At 36.9% G+C, this 23,309-nt stretch overlaps 2 protein-coding genes across 2 annotated transcripts; both read left to right on the top strand.

The window, feature by feature from the left end:
* The first annotated feature begins 1,335 nt into the window (after window positions 1–1,335).
* Window positions 1,336–2,785, top strand: LOC102793361 (fatty acid-binding protein, brain). The gene is made up of 4 exons (XM_087852321.1): window positions 1,336–1,472; window positions 1,591–1,763; window positions 2,047–2,148; window positions 2,508–2,785. Exons 1-4 carry the CDS (start codon window positions 1,400–1,402, stop codon window positions 2,556–2,558), a joined length of 399 nt encoding a protein of 132 aa, XP_087708447.1. The 5' UTR covers window positions 1,336–1,399; the 3' UTR covers window positions 2,559–2,785.
* A 3,716-nt stretch (window positions 2,786–6,501) lies between these two features.
* On the top strand, window positions 6,502–15,256 carry smpdl3a (sphingomyelin phosphodiesterase acid like 3A). The gene is made up of 8 exons (XM_087852524.1): window positions 6,502–6,684; window positions 7,272–7,485; window positions 10,508–10,652; window positions 11,117–11,213; window positions 11,736–11,899; window positions 12,020–12,200; window positions 12,443–12,567; window positions 13,583–15,256. Exons 1-8 carry the CDS (start codon window positions 6,594–6,596, stop codon window positions 13,895–13,897), a joined length of 1,332 nt encoding a protein of 443 aa, XP_087708650.1. The 5' UTR covers window positions 6,502–6,593; the 3' UTR covers window positions 13,898–15,256.
* The last annotated feature ends 8,053 nt before the right edge of the window (window positions 15,257–23,309 follow it).

Raw genomic sequence — 23,309 nt, 5'->3', positions numbered from 1 at the left:
AACTGAAAACACTGTGATATAGATTTATAATTTGCACCGATGTGTTTTCTAAATTTTATTACACACATATAACCTAAAAGTGAGCGCGAGGGCCCTCGGAGCGTCTGCTTGCTGCTGCTGCTCACACATCGCCTGTCGAAAGGGGAGGGGGTGTGCTGCTTCCAAATAACGATTTATAATATTTTAAATCCAAGTCCATTATGTACTAATTATTTTCCTGGGTTGTGTGAAATCCCAGAAGAAAAAAAAACTCTATACAACCTGAATCTGTGCACTAAGGTGTAGGTCTATTACTTTATGTTGTGGGGTTGGGTGTTGATAGTGGAGTGCAAAATTACTAATGGAAGATGGACAAGAAAAGGTCAAATTTGCCATCAGGTCCTCAGTTTAGAAAAAAAAGAGAAAAGAAGAAGAGGAGAAATGAGCAAAAGATACACGTAAGCAGATGTGTCTTTGGATAATGGCAGGTTATGTATTCTGAAACAAGATAACATTTATAGGGATTCGGAAAACTTCTGTTTACCTTTGTTAGCTACTTGGCTATGATAGTAAACAGTAGACAGACAGTACACACTGATGTGGCTTATTGAATCTTTTGGACTGTTTTCAGCACAATATTAATTAGCCATTAATTGGAAGAGCTGTATTGTTGATTTGTCTGCTATTCTCAGTGTGTGACGAGTTATAATGACTGTTTGTTAGCCACTTGCATACTCTCTCTTTCTCTCTCTCTCTTTCACTATATATTTATATGGTTAAATTCAATTCAGTATGGTTCTGACAACAGTTTTTACAATAAAATATGTTAATGTAATCCTTAATATGTTTGATGTGTGTGAGTGTGTGTCCGGGGGGTGGGGGGAGTGTTCGCCTAGGCTCTGTAACCAAACAGGCTCGGACCGCCCCTGAGTATGGGTTAACTCATGAACCTCATAGACAAGTGGCTCGTTCTCTAAAACCTCTGAACACAATCTCATTTTTAAAAACACAGATTGCAAGCTATAGCCATTAACTTTGCCTTATTTCTGATGAAATAAAATTGCAAAATTATTCTTTACTCCATTACTTTTAAATGTAAAATTCCCTAGCTTGACATATAGCAATGATTCCTATCCCAAAACCCACTGGCATCCCTGAATGAGAGTAATTACATCATCAAGCATATAAATGGACACATTTAGCTTTCTTTTTTTCTTACCCTTGTCAAGAATATGACCCAATTCAAGTATCCAATCACAACCCAGTGAAAATCTCCTGAGCCAATAGGATGCCTGGTGACACCCACTTGCATGCATAATAATAAGAAGCTATAAAATAACATAAGGGGGGTAAACCTGCAGAAGCTGCAGCTTGCTCAGTGTGCTTTGGAGATAACTTTGCCTCTCTGCAAACCTTCACCATGGTCGACGCCTTCTGTGCCACTTGGAAACTGATTGAAAGTGAGAATTTTGATGAGTATATGAAAGGACTTGGTAAGTAACAAACTTTCTTTTTTCTTTCTTTTTAAATACACAAATGCAATATGGTGATTAAAAATAGATGAAGGAGACTTGTAACCCAGATATATTATCACCCCTGTCCTTTACTTAGGTGTTGGCTTTGCCACCAGGCAGGTTGGTAATGTGACCAAGCCGACTGTAATCATCAGCCAGGAGGGAGACAAGGTGGCGATCCGCACCCAGAGCACCTTCAAGAACACAGAGATCTCCTTCAAGCTGGGAGAGGAGTTTGATGAAACCACTGCTGATGACAGGAACTGCAAAGTGAGTTGACAATGAATGAATAAAAGAAAGATTTACAGCCTTTGATTGTGGTCTGGTTATACATAAAAAAAATAAAATGTATTTCAAAGTACAAGAAAGCAAAATCCAAATTGTATGTTCACTGTGGTGATTAAATGCAAATTCAATCATCTTACACTCGTGTCAGTGGTTGGGTTCAACTTTTAACTGGACTTTAAATTAAATATTTCTTCAAATCATTTATAAATTGTATTATTTCTCCACTTCTCATGCAAAATGCATTCCCTTCTTTTCGTCTTTTCAGTCCACAGTGACTCTGGAGGGAGACAAGCTGGTCCACGTCCAGAAGTGGGACGGCAAAGAGACCAAGCATGTCAGAGAAATCAAGGACGACAAGATGGTCATGGTAAGACAACCTTAATCCATATATATATGAACATTTGCTGTATATAGACTTTCTATACTTTTTGGGTGAACTTTTGGAGACAGACAAACAACATTTTTTTTTATAATGCAATTCCTTGAATTAAATGATTGTCAGTTGCTTTCTGAGCCTAATAAGCTTTGTAACAACATAAAATTGATTTTGATGATTTTATGCAGTAGATGAGGTGATATGTCCAACCAAGACTGATTTACAATTCGTCTGGAATATTCTTATAACAATTATATGATGATTTGCTGATTAAGCAAATGAGGATTCTTTTATATATATTTAATTAAGTAAACTTGAGAATCATACTTTCTGTCCTCTCTCCTGTGCAGAATCTGACCTTCGAAGACATCCACGCAGTGCGCACCTATGAGAAGGCATGAGTGCTCTGAGTGACAGCCTCCCAAAACTGTCCAAGAAGTGATGGGTTTATAAATATTGTTGACTGTATGCTTCTCTTTGCACTTCATCCTCCTCGATATGTAAAAGCAAGCTGCAAGCTGCACAAATTTTGTAAGTTTTTTTTATATGAATACATTTCTGTCATGATGGATGGATCATCTTTACAACCCTGTGTGGAAATACAAAATAAAAAAGGGGAAAAAAAGAATTTATTATTTGCCTCTTGCTTGATGTAGTGATATGGTGGTAAACTGAACAGCTGAACAGAATCTAAGAGACAGGCGAAGGGAAAGCATAATGTACACAAGATAATTGACTATCAAATTAAAACAGGAAGTGACAATCTTTCATTTTCTTCTCTGCTGCCTATAAGCTTTGACATTCTCATGTTACACATGTAGTGTATTAATAGACAGCATAATGGAAATCAATAAATGAACAAATAATAGAAAAAGGAAGTCGATAGTGATTAATGCTAGTAGAATCTAACTTGTTAAATAAGGCCAAAGCAGCAATATCACATCATAAAATAAGAAAAGGGCATTGGAAAATCTAATTAGATGCACTGTTCTCTAGATTCAGGCTACACGAACCATAAAAAAAGAATTAGTCTACATCCTGCAGGGGTTAGACAGGCTATTTATAGATAATACTTTAGCTATTGTTGCAAGGTCAGTTTTATGAGTTTTTGTATAATTAGCCCAAATATTTAATATTTCATACGCTCTTCATCTTTGTAGAAAATGCAGGGGCGGATCTAGAAGGGTGGTATGGGGTGGCAAATGCCACCCTAAAATGATCCCTTGCCACCCCAGTTTTGCATATGACAGTGTTGTTTATTAAAATAAGATAGCATTAACAGTTTGAGCGTAGTTACAGTCAACAGTGAATATAAATGCTAAAACTGAAAATATTGCATAGTTCCCCCCCCCCCCCCCCCCCCCCACCACCACCATTAACAAATGGTTCAGCCCATAGCAGCACCAGATTTCTTCTTGTTTTCAGTAACAAGTGATGCTTATGATTGTGCCAGAGCACATTTTGAACAACACCATGGGAATTTCAGATTTTACACAGGCGGGTGAATGTTACTCTCTGGAAATGGAATGAAGGTGAGTTTTATGAACCCTCTGTGATCCACGGACACGCTGCACCTCCAAATCACATGACTATTTTAAGCTGACATAGCAACAAGCTGCAGCCACACTGAGTCTCTATTTCAGCCCACATTGAAAGATCGGACTTCAAAGTTTTTAAATTTTAATTACAGGCCAGTAAATCCAGAGTTATGATAATATATATAAGCCATGCTTTTTTCTAAATACTCGCGTCACATTTTGTGTGTGTGTGTTTTAAGCGTTTTCTAAGGAAAGCACGAAAACTAGGGATGCAACGATACCAATTTTTTCAAACCGATACGATACCGATACTTGGATCTGAGTACTTGCCGATACAGAGTACAAAAACCAATACTTCTACCACACACACACACACACACACACACACACACAAATGCAATGAATTGGAAGACAGGTTTTATTTTATTCTCTGCCGATAAAAACTAACATCTTATTAAAAATGACCACAAAAAAATTTTTAAGTGAAAAACAAGCACTTTTGTTAAATTATTGCAGAGTCTCTACATTGTAATTTAACAAAATATCACTGAACTATTGGCACTAACTCGAGCTTTCAGAATAATAAATAAACACTTCTGTTTGGAATAAAATAAATACAAATTAGGTTTGAGAATAAAATAAATTTTTAAATTATTACAGAGTGTCCATATTGTAAACAAACAAACAAAATAACGAAAGTATTTGGCATTGACGAATAAACTCCTCATCTGCCCGTGGATCATCAGTCCACTGTGCCGTTAAACCAAGGACTGACATCGCGCACACACTGCTTGTCTTTACCTCTTCAGAAAGTTTTGGCACCATTATCGCAATTTCATATCGCAGCTCGAGTATGCTGAGAAGAATCCTCTGTTTTCCACGACCGGCATTGGCTGGTCATCCAGAGCAATAAAATGAGTCAGAGTCTCTGTTATTTTAACTGCCCATGGATTTTCTCTTGACATTTTTCATCGCTTTTCCAAAACCTGAGTTAAAGTTGGCTGTTCCGGTCCACACTGCTGACATTTTGTTTAGCCTAGCTACAGCATCCTCCAGTTTCTCTTTTTTTATCTGGAGCCGCCAGTCTGACTCGTCTAACCCTGTGCCTGTTTAGCGCGGGATGTCCCCCTAGTGGCCAATCTAAAAAACTACAACAGAAATGACAAGCCACCCTCTGATTAATGAAATAAGTTAGTATCGGTTCATGGTATCGGTTAACTTTCACGAGTATGAGTACACACACATTTTACAGTATCGGCCCCGATACCCGATACCAGTATCGGTATCGGTGCATCCCTAACGAAAACAGTAAAGAAAGGAAAAAAAGCCACCTCTTTCCTATCGGTGGAAAAATGTACCATGTCAACCAATTTTAAAAAAAAATCAACACATGGGATTTGGTAGTTTAGGAAGAGGGAAAAGTTTTAGGAGTGACAGTTACGGCAGCGAGACAGAGCGAGCCAGTGAGAGAGAGAGAGAGAGAGAGTTTTTAGATTTGGGAGATTTGTGACGTTTAGTGTGGAGTCTATGCTTAGTGTGTTGTGTTGTCTTGTGTAGTTGTTCTGTTGTGTAGTCGTTGTTTTGTTTTGTGTGTCAGTGAGGGCAATAATGAATGTCACAAAGGCACATTTGCAATGTAAACACTGTCACTAAGTAGACAACCAGCGGAGTGATACACCTCCTGCTGTCAGGCCTGCAGGTTTGTCCCTGTGCTGCTCTCCTCTGTCTTTTGGTGAACAAACTTGTTTTTTTTTACTGGCACACATCATTTGTGGGGGATCTTATTGCAAAACCTGATTGTGCTCTCACTTTAGTTTAGTAATATTTTTAAATGGTTGTACAAAATGGGAAAAAAAAAACGGCAGGTGTATTGGCTGCATTTTTAGATAAATAGTTGTATATGTTTACAAAATGTACAATTTATATTTGCATTTCAAGTTATAAAAATTTACTCAACATGTCTGGGGTTTTTTTTACAGTAAAAAAAATACTACTAGGATTTTAAGTTCTTTGTGTGATTTCAGATCAGTAATACTAATGCAGTATGTCAGTGAAAAAAAACAACTAAATTCAGTTGAGCTGAAAAGAATGATACCAAACAAGGCAAGGGGAAAAAATAAAATGAAACAATTTGAGGGTGAAATACAAATGTAAACTCAAAAGGAGACAAAAGTGGCCGGTTGTATTTCGGACCTCACAGGGTTAATCCAACAAATCATGAAAAATTAGGTTTAAATTTTTGTTCAAGACAGTGCAGATTTCTGACATTTTGTGTAATTTAAGCATGTAACAAAGATTGTTTTCTAACAAAAAACAGAGTGAAACTTAATTTAGACTTGTGTTTGTAAATGAACCGTCCCATGTTGTGTAGCTTTCTGGATTTTATATTTATTGGGCTACAAATTTATTTAATATACAGGCTATACAGTACATAAGCTCAAGACTCACATGTTTTATGTAACTAAAGTGTGTAATTATGTGAGCTACAGACAATAATTAAGTTATAGACTATATTTATATGAAAAACGTGTATACTTACTGCATTTGAATTATTTTAACCACATGTAACCACCTGCATAGGTGTTTGAAAAAAAAGGCTTTGATTCTGCCACCCCATTTGATTTCTTTGCCACCCTCATGCCACCCTAAGAAAATTTCTCTAGATCCGCCCCTGGGTAAATGTATTTTCATAACTTTACAAGCACAAATCCTCCAGGAACTTGACTTTCATTTTCATAAGTTCCTTCCCCTGCGTCTTAAAACACGGAAGTCACGTGACCATTCAGTCGCTTTGCTTCCTGTTTACTTCGGGAAAGGGGCAGTAACATCATTGACAGCTAGCTTGAAGTGTATATAAGCTATGTGTTTCCCGGTGCCGTCGGTTTTAACGCTCTGAAGATGTTGTTGCGTTTGTGTTTTCTGCTGCTGTGTTACTGCGCGGCTCCGCTTACAGCGGCACCGACTGGAAGACGTTACCTGGCGAGCACAGGTGAGCGAGAGCCCCGAAACCTCCACCGTTAGCGACTTTGCAGTATTTATATCTTGTGTTACTATCCAGGGACTCAAAAACTTATAGTCCTCTGAACTGTGCAACGCACAGCTTTTTTTCTCTGATAGAATTCATGCAACAAAATAGAAAACATGAAATATAAAGGTGGAAATTTTCTTATCTTTCATTTAGACACAAGACATGGTGGGCTTGAATTTAGGGTGAATATTTGCAGTTAAAGTTATATATTATATATATTTGGTGAACTCTTTACAATTGAAGACTGCTATTAAGTTAATATACAGTATATATAAGCCTTGTAACTATGACCTCAGATACATTGAGCTCACAAATCAAAATAAAATAGTCACTGACACCCACAGGGAAAGAAATGTTAGTCAGTAATTCTAGTATTGGATGGTCTTATTGTATTCTTCTCAATTAAATCAAGTGGTTTAAATTATTTTTTGCATTTTACATTTACATTTTCATAAAAAAATAAAAATACCTTAAAAATCTAACAGATTTTTAATTTGGTTCCATTCTAATTTCTGTTTTTGTCATTCCCCATCACTTCATCTGTCCAGGGAGGTTTTGGCACATCACAGACCTCCACCTGGACCCCTCCTACCACCTGACCCCAGACCCCAAGAAGGTTTGTTATTCATCCAAAGGAGTTCCTGCCACCAATCCCGGCCTGTATGGAGACTTCCTGTGCGACTCACCTTTCCGCCTCATTGAGTCCGCCTTCACTAACATGGCATCGCTCACACAGCCAGAGGACTTCATCATTTGGACTGGGTTGGTACTCTGATGAGGGAGAGAGAGTCTTTATTTTAGCTTTAAAAGGCTTTGCTGTGTTGCCTTCATGCAAATTGTGGGTTAACACAGATTCATTTTTTTCAGACTTGTGATTTATAGATTATAGAAACCACAGAAGTGTTTTTGGATTGGTTTCACATCCTCATCCTACACTGCAGCAGCAGTCATGTACTTCTGTGTGAAAGTATGTGATCTGTACTTTTTGGGCTAAGAGATTGAGGATGTTTGTTAGAAGAAAGTTTTTACTGTTATATTAGTAATAGTAAAAACAGAGACATTCGAGGTAGATCACAATTTTATATGGCCTATAGTTTCTTTCTCAGATGTTGTAACAGCTCGTGTATATAGTGCCATTACCAATTCAAGATTTCAGTTTATCCCATATCTTGATTCATTTTCAAATAGTTGCAAAACTAAAGACATTTTTAGCTTCAGCTGTTCTTAAACATAAAATTAAGACTGATTATAACATTTTACTACTTAACATTACTGTAAGTTTAGTTCACAGTATCTGAGAGTATGAAGACAACAGTACTCTCTTTATGGAAACTCAGATTCAGGGAAAAATATATTTGATTATATTTATATAGAAATCTTTCTATAATTGTAAAATGTGAATTTTAGAGCGTTACTGCAGTCTGTTTATTCATCAAAGTCACCCAGTGTATCAACAATGATATATTCAGTTTGCTGCGCGATACTAAGTTTCATGTAATTATACATTTAAAACATTCCGCTTGTGAATAAACTCTTTTAAAGCCACAGCTTTGGAAACCCCAACAAAAAGTGGTGGTGGTGTCATGTTAGAACTACATGTTCTTAACAGTAAGTTAGTTTTCACCTCTTATATAGTTAGGAGCTTTAGGTTACAGGAACCATTTCCAGTTTAACCACTAGTTCCATATTGTTCCAGTCAACACAGTCGATTATCAGTCCTGTTCCTCAATCCTGAGATGTTTTTATGACACATTGCAAAACAGTGACAAATTTGTGACAGTAAACCCTTTTGCACAACTCAGCCATGCTCAGGGCTTTTTCCTGTCCCAAATATATATAGAAATTAGTTAAAAGGAATCAGAACTATTAAATAGCATTGATAATAGTATTGATATCATTAAAATCATATCGGTGTTCATATCAGTTATATGAACCTGTAGCAAGAACTACCTTGCTACAGGTGTTCGAGGCTAAGTTTAATAAACATTCTGCCGAGATCTGTTTGTCCTTTTTTTCTCTAAAGTCACATCATGCTAAGTTGTACACCATCAGAATTAATAGAGATTTTAATGTTTAAGTTTATTTTTTTAATCTTCTTTGACTTGTCACCAGTACCTGGTAGTGGTTTGGAGAGTTAAAGAGGTGACATCATAATGTTTGTGATTAGTTCAGAATTTCCATTGTCACAAGTTTTTCTGTAAGAAATACACCAACCATAGATGCCTCCATGCGACTAAACAGGAAAAGTATCACTTCCTGAGATATTATCTGGCTCACATCTCATTAGAAAAACCCACAATTTGTTTTCCTTTTGTGGGTTTTTTTGTGAGCACCAGATGGGCCTCATCCATCACGTGATCAGAATAGAGTGCTGTGAAAAGTGTTTGCCCTCTTCCTGATTTTATTTTTGGCACATTTGTCACATTAGACAGAAATAACCTGAGTAAACACAAAATGCAGTTTTTAAATGAGGATTTCATTAATTAAGGGAAACAAAGATGGCCTAATAACTGGTTATGCCTTTGCTCCAAGAACTGCAGTCAGTTGTTTGTCATAAGTGGCAATAAGCCTTTCACATCACAGGGGAGGAATTTTGGCCCACCCCTCTTTGCAGAACAGAAACATGGCAATTACTTTTTCATAGATGTTTAATGAAGTTTGATTGTCACTTGAGCTAAAATGCTGAATCTTACAATTTTATTTTCTCATGAATAAACAAATAAGTGCAATTATTTCAGAGTGCCTACTACATTTAATAGTACTGAATAAAATCATGCAATCCCAGTCAAGCACTGAAGCTCCAGGTCTGAGAGATGAGCAGAAGTTATCTACTCACTGTGAAAAGTAGCATTAAAGGGAGCTCTGCATGCTTTATAAGAGGTTAAAATAACTAGAGTGAACCAATGTTCACTACACTGCGATAGTGACACAGGATAAGTAAGCGTAGTTGTAAGCGTCAGTCTCAGCAGAATTGCACTCATGCACCTTTTTAATAATCTGCAGCTAATCAGCTAAGCCAGGAATTCATAGGCTTATTAAACGTGCTTAAGAGAACGGCTTGGCACTTAAAACTTGAAAAAGACTCCCTGGGGTGGAGGATTAAGTTACTGTGCAAGCAGATTTGTGCTTTATGCTGTTGTTATTGGGCTTTGCAGCACAAGTTTGCCATTTCACTTAATGGGGGAATCCATTGTACAGAGGAATTTACAACATGTTTGCAATATTGGACAAGCCAAGTATGTTTGGAACATATTACAATGTTACGTAGAGGGAATTTAGTCCTGTTAGGAAGTTGGTGGGTTTTCCAGATTTCTGCTGAAGAAATGATGACTGAGCTGCTCCCAGTGACTTTAATTCACTGCAGTTACTGTTCTCACATTTTAATCTTCATTATTGAAGCATTTTATTGTTTTATTGTTTTCTCCACCTTAATTTTTCTTTTTTGAGGGGTTCTAATGTCATAGTTTTGTCACTGCTGTCAGGAAAACCGTATGATTAGAAATAGATAACGTCAGTAGACAGTAGATTAAGGCTAAATCAGTAGTAAATCAATGACCTGATGTCATTTTAAATATTCTGCTATCATGACTGATCATTCAATTGCTCTGTATTTTTTTTAAGTAGCATTTTTAATAGTTAAAAAAGCAAAGGTTGATCACCATTCATTCAGGTAATTTAAGCAACCAAATGCTGGCATCACCATGTGTCTAGAGGTCTTATTTTACTTTGTCTGCATTTCACTGCAAATAAAGTGAAATAACTGGATTTTATTTTCCCCTTTCAGTGACAGCCCACCTCACGTCCCTCCAGATGAACTCTCTACAGACATAGTCATCCAGGTCATCAGTAACATGACCCAGACCATCAGACAGCACTTCCCCAACCTGACAGTCTACCCTGCAGTTGGAAATCATGACTACTGGCCTCAGGTGACTTTATACAAGTAGACAGCAAGCAGTATCTCAAGCTTTACACGGAGAGCAGTGATGATTTTTGCTCCACTAATGTTTGCCTGATGCATGAAGTTCTGGGATAAAATGAAAGTGTAACTTAAAAATGAGTTGCTGTATGAAGCATTTTAGTTTATGCTCCCACTTTTTTTGCAGAAGTAAATGAGGGAAGTGTTCTTATACAGACTATGAGCATGCTTTAACTCATTTATGTGGTTGGGTAACATCCATCAGTATTTTCAGTTTTCAAGGGTTTATTTTACAATAAGGCTCCATTTAATTTAACAGAAACACTGTGGTACAAGAATTACATGCATATAGCCCCGGTAATAACAGTTGTGATACCAGCTGACATATATGTGAGATGTCAGGTTGCATTTCACATTTTTACTAACCTACTTTTGGAATAACAATGCATATTTTTTGCTCATCATTGTTCTTAGGACCAGATGCCAACCTCCACTAATGCCATCTACAAAGCTGCTGCCCAGTTCTGGAAACTCTGGCTGCATGATGATGCTCTGCTAACACTCTCACAAGGTACATCAGTCACCACATGTCAGACCAACAGATTCAAAACTTTTCTCTGCATATTAAAGCTTCAACTCTTACTGCTGGGCATTTAATGTAGCCTGACTTCTAAATGGGTAGGTGCGGGGTCTATACCAGCCCAAACTTCTGAGAACTGTAAAGTTCCCACATGAAGAAATGAGGAAGTTAGAAAACCACTGACCTTTGGTATGTGCTGATGAATGCCCTTTGATGCAGCAAGTGTTGCAATTCAGGAAGTTAATGTAAAGTGCAACACGGTGCATACATATGTAAAGGTTTGATGATGAATCAGTCAAACTTTTTTGGGTAATTGCTCAGAAAATGTGTATGTAGTTGACTTTTCTCAAGCAAACCTTTGTTTGATTTGTGAAACAATCTGTGCAGTGAGCACGTGCAGTTGATTCTGTAAAACTGGAATAAAGCCATGCATAAAGCATGTCTTTCAAAAGCTCAGTGTGTGGCATGAGGTTAGGTGTAGCCTTCATTTTGTTCCTTGTTCTGTTTTTGCAGGTGGTTTCTATTCACAGCTTGCTAAGCCTGGTTTGCGGGTTGTTAGTCTCAATACGATCCTTTACTATAGTCCCAATAATGTCACACAGAACATGACAGACCCTGCAGGGCAGTTTGAGTGGCTGGAAAAAACTCTGGAGAAAGCTGCTGAGAATCGTGAAAAGGTTTACAAGTTTCTACTGCAAACATTTTTTTGTCATATTAATCACCATAGTGATCATCATATTGATCTATATGAAAGATGCCGGATGGTTAAATATGTCTGTGGTTACTTTTCTCTGTAGGTGTACATCATAGGCCATGTGCCAGTCGGGTTCCTGCCCTTTGCCAGAAACATCACAGCTATAAGAGAGAACTACAACGAGAGGCTGGTCACCATCTTTAGGAAGTACAGTCATGTGATTGCGGGACATTTCTACGGACACACTCACAGAGACAGCATCATGGTGCTGCTGGACAAAGAAGGTGTGAGAAAATATCAATCAGTATCTTTAATAATGCAGTTTAATATGTTTCTTCCAAGTGTAGTATCACCTTTTTGTTTTTAAGCACTTGTCATTTTTAAAAATGAATCGCAAACCAGTTGTGAGCAAGCAAACTTCCTCTCTAGATAAAACATGAGAAAACAGACAATCTGCTGACTTCCTTAAGGAAAGGAATCACCTAAATTTTCTTATTTTGTTTTTCTTTTTTATCTTTTTCTGTAGGTCAACCTGTGAATTCTCTATTTGTGTCACCGGCTGTTACACCGATCAAAAATCTTGCAGAGCTCTACTCCAATAACCCATCTTTCCGCATGTACTTGTACAACAACAAGGATTACACTATGCTGGTAAGGAGCTCTAGTCCTACTATCTGCTCATAACTCAATATCTTATTATTGTTCAGATTAAGCAAATGCCTCGGTTTTTAAAATGGTTTAAATATAAAACAAGAGCAAAGTCGTATGCAAACATCTTTATGTGATAAAAGATTGTTGTGCACATTATTACAAAATCATGGCAGTTAGTCACCCATGAAAGTGTGGTTTAGTGATGTTTAGTAATGATGGATGTGGTAAAACTTATAGAAGGGTTGGGCCACCATCAGTTTAACTGCCAGAAATGCTGCTGATATATATTCAATAAATATACATTATTTGCAGACCAACAAAGGTTCATCTTGGACCTTAGATTTTTTTATTGGAGTTCTAGTCATTAAATAAATGTGCAAAGACGTTTGGAGGTTTTAAAACAGAGAACAGGAAAAGTCCGTCAGCAGCCAGATAAAACACATTATTCTGTCACTGCATATTGTAGAAATAACATTTCCCATTCATAGAATAAAAAAAGTCATAGTGTAAACCATTAAAGGCAAAAAACAAAAATGTCCATCTGATATTCTGGAAACCATCAACTGAACACCTAAAGGCAGTGGTAACAATCGTGAAATCATTTGTTACATGTAGCAATACATTTCTTAAACTAACAGATTGGCTGTGACAGGTTGGATAGATCAGTGGTACAGTTGGGAAAAGGACTTGCTATTTTGGGGACCAGTGAAATCCCTGGAAGTTTCACAATTAAAGCATAAAAACTTAAAAGGAAAGAGTGTAGGAATACAAAAGAAAGATGAAAACTGTTCAAGCTGGAAAGCAGATGACAAATTTAGGTCAAACTAAAAAAGTCCAACACCTACTCTAACTTTTATCTCATTGCTCAAAGACAGAAGCCGAAGTCCTTCTTAATGATTTATCACGGTGTCAATCAGCACACAAAAAACAGTTTGTGGCATTCAAAAAGACTCAAAGACTTTCTTCTTTCTTCTCTTTCGCTCCCTTTTTTGTGCCTTTCTCTTTCTCTCTGAAGGATATCTGGCAGTACTATTTGAATCTGACGGAAGCCAATGAGAAACAAAGATCAGACTGGACGCTTGAATATATCATGACTGAGGCTTTTGGACTGACTGACCTGCAGCCGCAAAGTTTACTCCAGCTGGGCCTGAGTTTTATGCTGCCGCAGACAAAAAGCTTTGATAAGTATTTTAACCACTTCATGGTCAGCTACAACGACAGCATCATCTGTGATGGAATATGTAAGGTCAGCCAGGTGTGTTCTGTGCTCTTTCTGGACCAGCTGTCCTACTCCAGATGTGTAAAGGGAGATGAACAGACATCCACATGAAGGGTCTTTGAGTGATTTTTCTCAGGAGCCAATAAGACTTAAGTGGGTTTTTTTTTAAATATAATATGTCTGAAATCATAAAAAGGGAAATTCAGTGCACTGATTAAAGTCATAGTATAGCATATTTTAAATGATTTATCAATATTGAATTTTTGATAATAATATTCTGAAGTATTACATTTTGCAAACTAGATGAATGAAGTCAGAAAAAGGGAAGCACCATATAATGCCTATGCTGCTTAACATATATTTATATATTTCCCTAAAGAAATGCAGGGATAACTTTTTTAGGGATAATTTTTTCACCTATTTAATTGTATAAATCTGCAAACATATGCAGATGGGGTCAGGACCAAAAGGTGATTGTAGATAAATGACTGACAATACAGAAAATACAGTCATTTATACATAATGATGATACTGAATTGCTGGTGTCTCATGTCTGTAGTCTCTAAGAACAAAAAAGAAGCTCAAACTCGTCTGTGTGTTTATTCTGAGAGGGTGGAGGACGTTAATTGTGGCTCCTAGCTCCATCATGCAAGTTTATTCCATGTAGTCCTCCTTGCACTAATCGATTACAGCCAAACTTTGGATTAAATGCTACCAAATGTCACCCATCACTTGAGTTTATTGTGTTGATTAATCATGCATACTTGAAATATTTCAGAGGAAAACTTAAATGAAATCCTTTAGATTTAAAGAAGGACAGCTCTGCTGTAAATGAGGAAAAAGATTCAGCTGTAGTCTTATGGAAATGTAAATCCATCTTTTGTTGGCTTACGTTTATATTCTTCTATTAGCTACAACTGATTAGTCAAATCTGGTTTTGATGTATATGATAGTGTACCAGGTCACCAAAAAAATACTTTAGTTGCATAAACTATACAAATTGCTCCATACAGGAACATTAAAGACATTCAGTTTAGTCACAACTTTCATTAATAACATCACAAGATTAACATAAGATTTAAAAGTTTGAAAATTGTGTTTTGGTTTTTTTTTTAAATATATTTTGTTAAACTTTTTGATTGTCTGACAAATTCTGACTATACAAGACTTAACCTGTCACATTATCCATTCCTTAAAGTTGCATAAACCAGGAGTTTATTCTTCTATTGAAACACATGCTTTAAATTTAATACCCTCAAAAGAACACCAAAGTATAAAACATGTACAGTAAAATGTCCTGTAAGAGAAATATATCTACCCTGGGTAAAATGTGCATGAATGATAGCATGTTGAGCTGCTGCTTCAGAATGGAATAGCAACAGATGACTTGTCTTGTTACATGTAAGAGAAAATATTGATTTCCTTTTAATGATTATTTTTCTATTAAATAAAACTCTTTATTGAAAAGTTCCATTGACTCTATTGTCCTTGTTTTCACAGGCAGGTTAATAGAGTACTAGCTGTTGCAGTTAATGAAATAAAAAAGAAGCTGAACTGCAACTTTTAAGAGTGGCTAACTTGAAAGTGACACTTAAACTTGTGTCGGCTAGTTCATCTCTGCAGGAGGGGCGCAGGAACGACGGCTAAGCCCGGATGACCTTCATACTCCCTCCCACCATTAGCCCTCGATTTTATTCTTCTCTTGTTCAAACTTTCCAGAAACTCCTCTTGTTTCTCAGCCTCCACTTCAAGCATTTGCCCCTCTCTTCTTCTCACCACCCTCCCAACTCTTTTGTCCCTTTTCCTCCCTCCTCCAATGTTGATTACACCTCTGCTAAAGATTCACAGCACTTTTTTTTCAATCTGGGTTTTTCCTGGCTCAGATTGAGCCTTTGAGAGTAGACTACAATCAGTCTGTATACAATAAAAACAATGACTCTGTGTTACCTTATTTCACAGTAACATTTTTGTACTCCTGAGTAACTTTTTTAAGCTCCTCATAATTTCTCTTATATTCTGTCCAGAGTTTAGAAAATGTTCTTGGGCAGTGAATGTGTACTCTGTGTTATTGTTAAACCTTTCCCCCTCATGTGCCTCTTTGCCATTATTATTCCTGACCAACCCCTGCCTCCCCCACTCAGTGCCTGACAGGACGTAACCGTGGAGACAGAGTTGGTGGAGAGCATGGCGATGGAGAGGACTCCATTGCCACGGTAACATGAGTACAGCTCCCAGTCCTGTGAATTCACCCTTTCAGTCACTTTTGTTGGCAGTTATTTAACTACTGAATTGCGAGGCTGATGAAGTCTGCAGTAGGGTATGCATCCCTGTCTGAACCTAAGGCAAGTAAAGGCGAGTTAAAATAGGAGATGATCTCTGAAGGGTTCAGTCAGTGCAATGAATTTCAATAAATTGGTGCGAGGTCACAAAATATATTCTTCTAAATTGCATTATTTATGTGTTGTACTTACCAAATTACATAATGTGTAAATTGCCAAACAATAAATAAATACTATTCCCTCCACTGGGTATCAAAAATTATCCCTAAGAGGAAAAAGAGAAATAGGAGAGTACATCAGTCTGTAGTCTGAGTCTCATAGCTTTGATTATAGTACCCATAAGAGCCGAATTACTAGTTTGTGAAGGGAGTACTACACACTGCAATATGAAAGCTGTGTTTTCTTTTTGTCATTGGAATAGCTTTTATTTATTTATTTATTTTTTGTTAGATGCCTAAAATAAGGCCTGATTTCACATTTTGCTCTGCATCTGTAAGTAAAGATCATGCTCTCATCTGCTCTATAGATGGTATTTTCTAAAAGATGAGGCTACAGAAGCTGTTCGGTGTGGCCATGCTCAACACAGGCAATAAGTGATGGTGATGTTAACGTCATTTAAGCATGGTGTAAATTGTATTAACTTTTTATGAATGTTTTACTTCTGCTGTTTCGGGTTACTCTTGAGAAATAATAAAAAAGTGATGTCAGTTATTGTGTTGAATGAAATGTGTAAGTGTCGTATACTTTCATGAAGAACAAAACTAAGTCGTTTTTAAAAGAAATTTCAATATAAGATAACCTTTATTAGTCCCACACTAATAAAGGTTTGAGATTGGAAGCACAAAAGTGAGAAAAAAGGAATGAGGGCTGCTGAAAACCTTTGTTCTCCTTTGTAGGTTATTTCTAATTTCTGATTATGTTAATTATTAAACAAAATACTGATTTGATTCATTTCATTTTAAATAAAATCAAATACATAGGTATATATTTAAATATATTATTTTTCAAAGTTACACACATCTAAGCATTGCATGTGTTTTACTATCTGGCTATGAAATAACACAAACATATATGTAAGATGAAGGTTTTTTGTGGCAAAATCACAATTATCAAAATAAAAAAAACATTTGTCTTTATAAGCATGCATCTTCCAAATAGAGATTGTGAAAGCAAAACTAATGAGGCTACAGAGTGAAAGAGGGATTCAATAGCTGAAAACACTCAGTGGTGCAACTAAGCTGGTTGGTGGACTGTCTGTCTTCTTAAATGACTGTCTGTTTGGCTAGCTGTCCCTTTGGCTGACTGACCCACATGTTCAGGTTTGCATACATTTCTGCTTTAGTTCCAGTTGGCTGGCTGGTGGAGGCCCACAATCAGTTAATCTGAGGATTACTGTCAGGACAGTACAGCCATCCAACTGCCCTCTCCTGGGGAGCTGGAATCTCTCTGGGTTTATGTGTGTATGGTTCAGATCACCATTACCCTTCAGGTTTCCAAATCACTTAATCCCTTTTAACATGTTTGGGTTTTAAATGCTGTCTTTCTCTTTACAACCAGAGATCCCCCATTTGATTTTAATGGTTGCAGATTTAGTTTTGTTCCATTATACTTGCTGCAGATTACTCTGGTGGTTAGTGATTTTGCTGGAGGAGAGTAAATCAGCACAATAGATCTAAGCAACATTTTCTAGTTAGCTATTTAATTGAAGTTTTGCTAATCAGTTGAAGCCACATTGTTTGTTCTTAGTGTCTTCTAGTAATGTTAAGAACAACACAATCTCTAGTGATCTAAGGACAGATGTATGAATATGTGTAACCTGCCTGTAACAAACCCAAACCAATTATCATTTTGGGGTATTGGATAGTAAAGAAAACATAATTAAGATACCTATTAGCCCTTTTTTACATGCCTTTAGTGGACTTCAAGCCAAACAGTGTGCACTCAAGATAGAAGAAATTAATATTTTTTATAGTGTTGTGTAATTTAACATGATTTTTTCCAGCAATATTTTTCTTTTAGTTTTACCCTAAATATGGTAATTATGATACTTACATACTATGCAGCCTAATGAAATAATAATGTCCAATATTTATCAGGCAAACCACTTGATACTTGGTGTCTTGTCTATGGAGCCCTGGTTTTGACCTTGCTGCCTTAGTGCTTTGAGATTTGAGCATCCTTTTAGCTCAAGTCCAAGGTCAGGGGTGGACCGAGACCCCAGGCTACCTCCTCCTTTCTGGTCTTTAATCCTTTTTGGTAAACCAGCTGTCTGGACTAAAAGTGATTAGTCCTGTTGAGATGCAGTTCTACTTAGTAAGTCTGTCAACAACTATTATGCCGTATTATCAGTCACTCCATCAATTCTTCTTCCATATCAAGTGAAGCTGCTGAAACAATCATTTTTTCATTACTTTATTATTATAAATGTTCTATTCTTGTACTTAAAACTAAATACTCTGCGCACATTGGCCTCATCATTGTGAGTGTATTTTGATTGATTGATGCTGATGTAGCACTGATCTTATTAACAGTAAGACTAAGAAAAGTCTCAATCTGCTCTCTTTAAAGGTTTGGATAAGTAATGAAACCTCTCTCCTTATTTGTTTCTGTGAACTATGAAAACTTTTTTGTTCTTTTGAAACATCAAAAGGTAAAATAGAAAGACATAATTTTATGTGTGCTCAACTGTATAAAAAAGTTTTATATTTACTGTAAAACTTCAGATTAAATGCTACTTTAACTATACATTTTCCACCAAAAAAGCCACAGTTGAAAGTGTGCTAAACACAATGCTTCTTTCATAGTTCTGGTCCCCTGTGTGATATTCTCTCACACTCAAATCTCACACAGTCGATAATGGCCAGAGAGAGACAGAGACAAAGGAATGGGGGGTCTTAGTCTCATGCTTCAGTAGTAATTTGTCAGCGGGCATGAATGGGCTCCTTCATCAGTGATGGGGAGAGCAACAAGCAATCCAAGGGTAGTGTATGTATATACGTGCATGTGTGGTGCACATGCGTGTACGCTAGTGGGGGTCCAGTCTCAGATTGGAGTTTGTGCTACACTTCTTGTAGTCAGATCCTTTGTATGGGACCACCATAGGGTGTTCCCCCAGCAGCCAATCGGGCTCCACAGAACACATTACTTCACTCTGATGGCAGCCGAGCCAAGTTGGGCCAGCATCCACCCAAATAAAAGCTAATTTAAAGACAGCATGAAAAAAGACCCAGAGAAGAAAAGGACTAAACTGGAAATACAAATATGACTTCTGAACACTGAATTTTTTTAATGAATACATTTCTTTCTGACTTTGATTATACTTGCCTGTGATGCATAGTTAGTGCCCGTCTGCTTAAGATGTTGAGTTATTGGCTTGGTTTGGTTGTCTGAGTGTTTGTTACCTGATTAACTCAAAACATTCTGAACTATTTGCACGAAAATTCAAGTTGTGGTTTTGTCCAGTTTATAAAGGATTATCATTTGTAGGTAATCTGTATCTGGTTTCAGCAATTTTTTGATTGTTTCTCTCCCAGTTTGAGACGACTTTAAACAAATAAAAAATAAAATAAAAGGATATTTTGCATCACCAAAAATATCAAATGAATCCAAATGCAGAAATGCCTCTAGAACCAGTATTTTTTATTTAGCATTTCAATGCACACTCTGTGAGTATAAAGCAGGCAAAGTCTAGGAAGTAAACAGCGTTTCAAACAAACACATTAGTTTAGTGATACATCAAAGAAACATCCAAAATTAGTTTAATGATAATCCTTTAATGGCAACTGGAAAAGGCTCATCCATTTATCTCAGATTTCCATATGTCCTTTTTCTACATATATTCAGCAACATGAATAACATTTTCCATTAGGTTACTTCATGTGTTGCAAAGCTTTATTAAATGTTTGACCACTGTGTCCCTACCGAGATTCAGTAACAATTCAACTTTGATGATATCCCTGTGTTGATTTGGGCGATGGCAAATTAGATTTTTCCCTAAATGTCAATGTATTCATGTGAGATAGTGTGATGTAAAACAAAAAGTTTTACTTTATTACTAAAAAGAAGCAGAGACTATAAGACTTTCACTGCATAACAGGAGCTACGCCAGTTAACAAAGAAGCCTTTCTCAAACTTCGGCGCCGCTGTATTGTAAGGCTAAAACCTCGCTGTGTTTCTGTATGCATATGTGTGTGGATGTGCGTGTACACAGCGTGCGCACTTTCAGTATGAATGAGCTGGAAGGAGGCCAGCTATTGACAACTGCATGGCTGAGACTACACTTCCAATTAAAATTTCACCTAGTAACCAGAGTTGTACATTTCCCACTAGAGTAGAGCTATTGTACAGATAACAAAGCTCTCACTATTGTGCTGGTGATGAATTTATGAATGGCAACAAAGGATCGTGGCCACTGGAAATAAGAGTGTCATTATAACAGTGTTATGAAATTTGTCACTGCATGTGTTACAGGCTGTAAGAAGTTGTAGAAGTTTAAAAGTGACCAATAAACGTCGGTCAGAATGAAGCAGCAGGAAAAAAAAACACTTTAATATTTATTTCCCACTTTTTTTTAGACAAATCAAGAAGCAATGATGACACTTAATTCTGCTTCAACTTACACTGACTATACAATTTTATTTTTCTTCTATTCTTTTATTCTTTATCTGCACTCTATCATACTCTGGAGCTTTAAGTCATATAACCCAATATTCAGGTCTGATAACCACCTCTTATTACCTGATGATACCTGATTTTTGCTAGCTTTTGTTTAATATGCCTCTAATCATAAACAATAACCAGTGGATAGAAAGGGAAGTTCACACAGAAGCCCTCCAGTGCAAAATGGAGATAATACTTTCCCAACAGAAGCTAAGTCAACAGATATGCTCACGTGTTCCCGAACTAGGGAGGAAGTAACTCTGACTATACCAGAGTATAGCATTAAACCAGAATTAAACTTGTTAACAGACAGCAGGTGATTTAACCTGCCATACTGAATGAAAGTGGACCAATGTATAGCATGGTCAAGTAATAACATTTACCTCTTTGATGTTCATATTTTCCATTTTTTATTGTTCTACTGACCCGTTCCAACTTTTTGTATATGTGTAAAAACATGATAATCAAACACATTAGCTAAATTGACGGTTGTAGCTTATGCCTATAAAACTATCTATGAACATATAAAATCAAAATATATCAAGTTTATGAAAGGTAAATATAAATGTAAAAGATTATGAATAAACGGTTAACCCTCTGAAGTGAACATAAAAAGACATCTAAGTCTTTTAACAATTCAGACCTCAGTTTCTGTGGAAAATTAGATGGGCTCTAATCTAACAAACTAGAAGGTTTACTTCCCATTTAATCCCTATTTTAACCCAAATATTGTCTCACCTGCACCTGCAAACTACTAGACAGTCAGGCTTCAAGTATCAAGCCAGCTATTTAACACTGCTGGTGTAATCATGACCACATTATCAAAATACAAATAATGCTGAAGCAAACAACTTCCATGTCTTCTTTCTTTCTCTCTTTCTCTTTTAAACAAAGACTTTTATTTAAATAGAAATGCAGGTACGTTTAAAATGCATTAGAAACTAAGCAAGGTAAACAATTTTAATAAAATTCTTTAGAAAAATGATATTGCCAAGCAAATAAAGTGGGTTGTTACAGATACAATATAAACATGATATATAGGCTGCTGCTTTATGATTGAACTTACATGGTTAATATGCACTAAAGTGAAGTGTGTAGCTTCTGTTCTCCACGCCGTCAGTGTTTATCTAGCCTTAAAACCTGAGAATTAAAAAGTAAGTTGTCATATGTGTCCCTCCAAACAGGGAACAGATGTGATGTTTGGTGCTGTTTTTCTACAAAAGTGTTATCTGCAGCAGGTGTGTGTGTGTGTGTGTGTGTGTGTGTGTGTGTGTGTGTGTGTGTGTGTGTGTGTGTGTGTGTGTGTGTGTGTGTGTGTGTGTGTGTGTGTGTGTGTGTGTGCTGGTTTCTTTCCTATAAACTACACCTATCACCCTTTCCCTTCTCCACAGCAGGTGATTGAATGCAGCTGATATCATCTGCTCATCGTATGAGTAATGTGTTAGATTTGTCAGTTGAGGTCAGGAATCCACAGCTGTCTTCAGAGGAAGTGTCATTTTTCCTTTGCTGAACTGCTGCAGATATAAGAACAGATCTGATTGTGTAGTTCAGTCTGTTCTAATATCTGCAATCTAATATTGAGCACACGAGTGTGTCTGGCTTTTCTAGCTGTTTCTTACTGAAGTGGAGAAAGCAGTTATTGGAAACCTTTTTTTTCTCTTTGGTCACCTTTTGTGATTAAATATTTCATTGAAATATTTCAGCACTTGCACACTTGGGATACTGCAGCAATCCTTTTTGTTATCCTCTCATTCTACCCTTTTATCTAGCTCAGTAATAAGTTATTAAACCGCACATTAAGGCCTTGTAATATTTTAGTGGGAACCTATTGCTGCAAATTGAGCATGTCTGCTGCTTTTTAACCAGACCTGCTATATTGCACCTATAATTTGCTAAGGGGGAGAGGTTAAACTGACTAGTAAATGCCTAATCTCATCTCCTTCCACAATCCAGTCCATCCCATCTCATTCCATCTATTCTTCCCTCTTTCCAGGACTCCCCGAGGATCTTCCCGCCCTCCTCCAGCTCTGTCTGCTCTGTTTGCAGGGTCAGTGGGTTTGCCTACAGAGAGGTTTGGACAGGAGGAGAGGGGTAAAGGGGTGTGGCATGTTGACAAGTGTCTTTGATCACCGTGGGGGTTACAATCCAGTTTATTCCACCTGATCAACACTGTCTTGACCTTGTGGTCCCACACCCAGCAGAGGAGCAACTGAATCTGGGGCTCAGGGGAGGGGCAAAGGGAAACCACCAGATTTTCCCTCTTTTCCCATCTTAAATGTCCAGACTTTGTTTTCCTGGGGTCATTCTGGAATTTTTATAAATATAAATATAAATATAAATAATAACACCTTAGCTGTAATCCATTGTCATTTTAAGATTTGATATATGGGATAAAACAGTGCTTGAACCTTAAAAGAATAGTACTAAATGACTCATTATGAAATGTGTTATCCTTGAATTACCTTGAATAAACAACATTAACAAAATCTTAACAAAATGCAGCAAAAGTCAAAGTCAAAATGAACATCAATCACTAATTTTCTTCCTTGTCTTAATTACATTTCAATGTTTCTCGTTTGTCTGCA

This window comes from Neolamprologus brichardi, chromosome 15 (genome assembly GCF_056152115.1).
Source record: "Neolamprologus brichardi isolate AB-2024 chromosome 15, ASM5615211v1, whole genome shotgun sequence".
Lineage (NCBI taxonomy): Eukaryota > Metazoa > Chordata > Actinopteri > Cichliformes > Cichlidae > Neolamprologus > Neolamprologus brichardi.
Note: the sequence above shows the minus strand (reverse complement) of the source record. Positions and strands in the feature narration are given on the sequence as shown.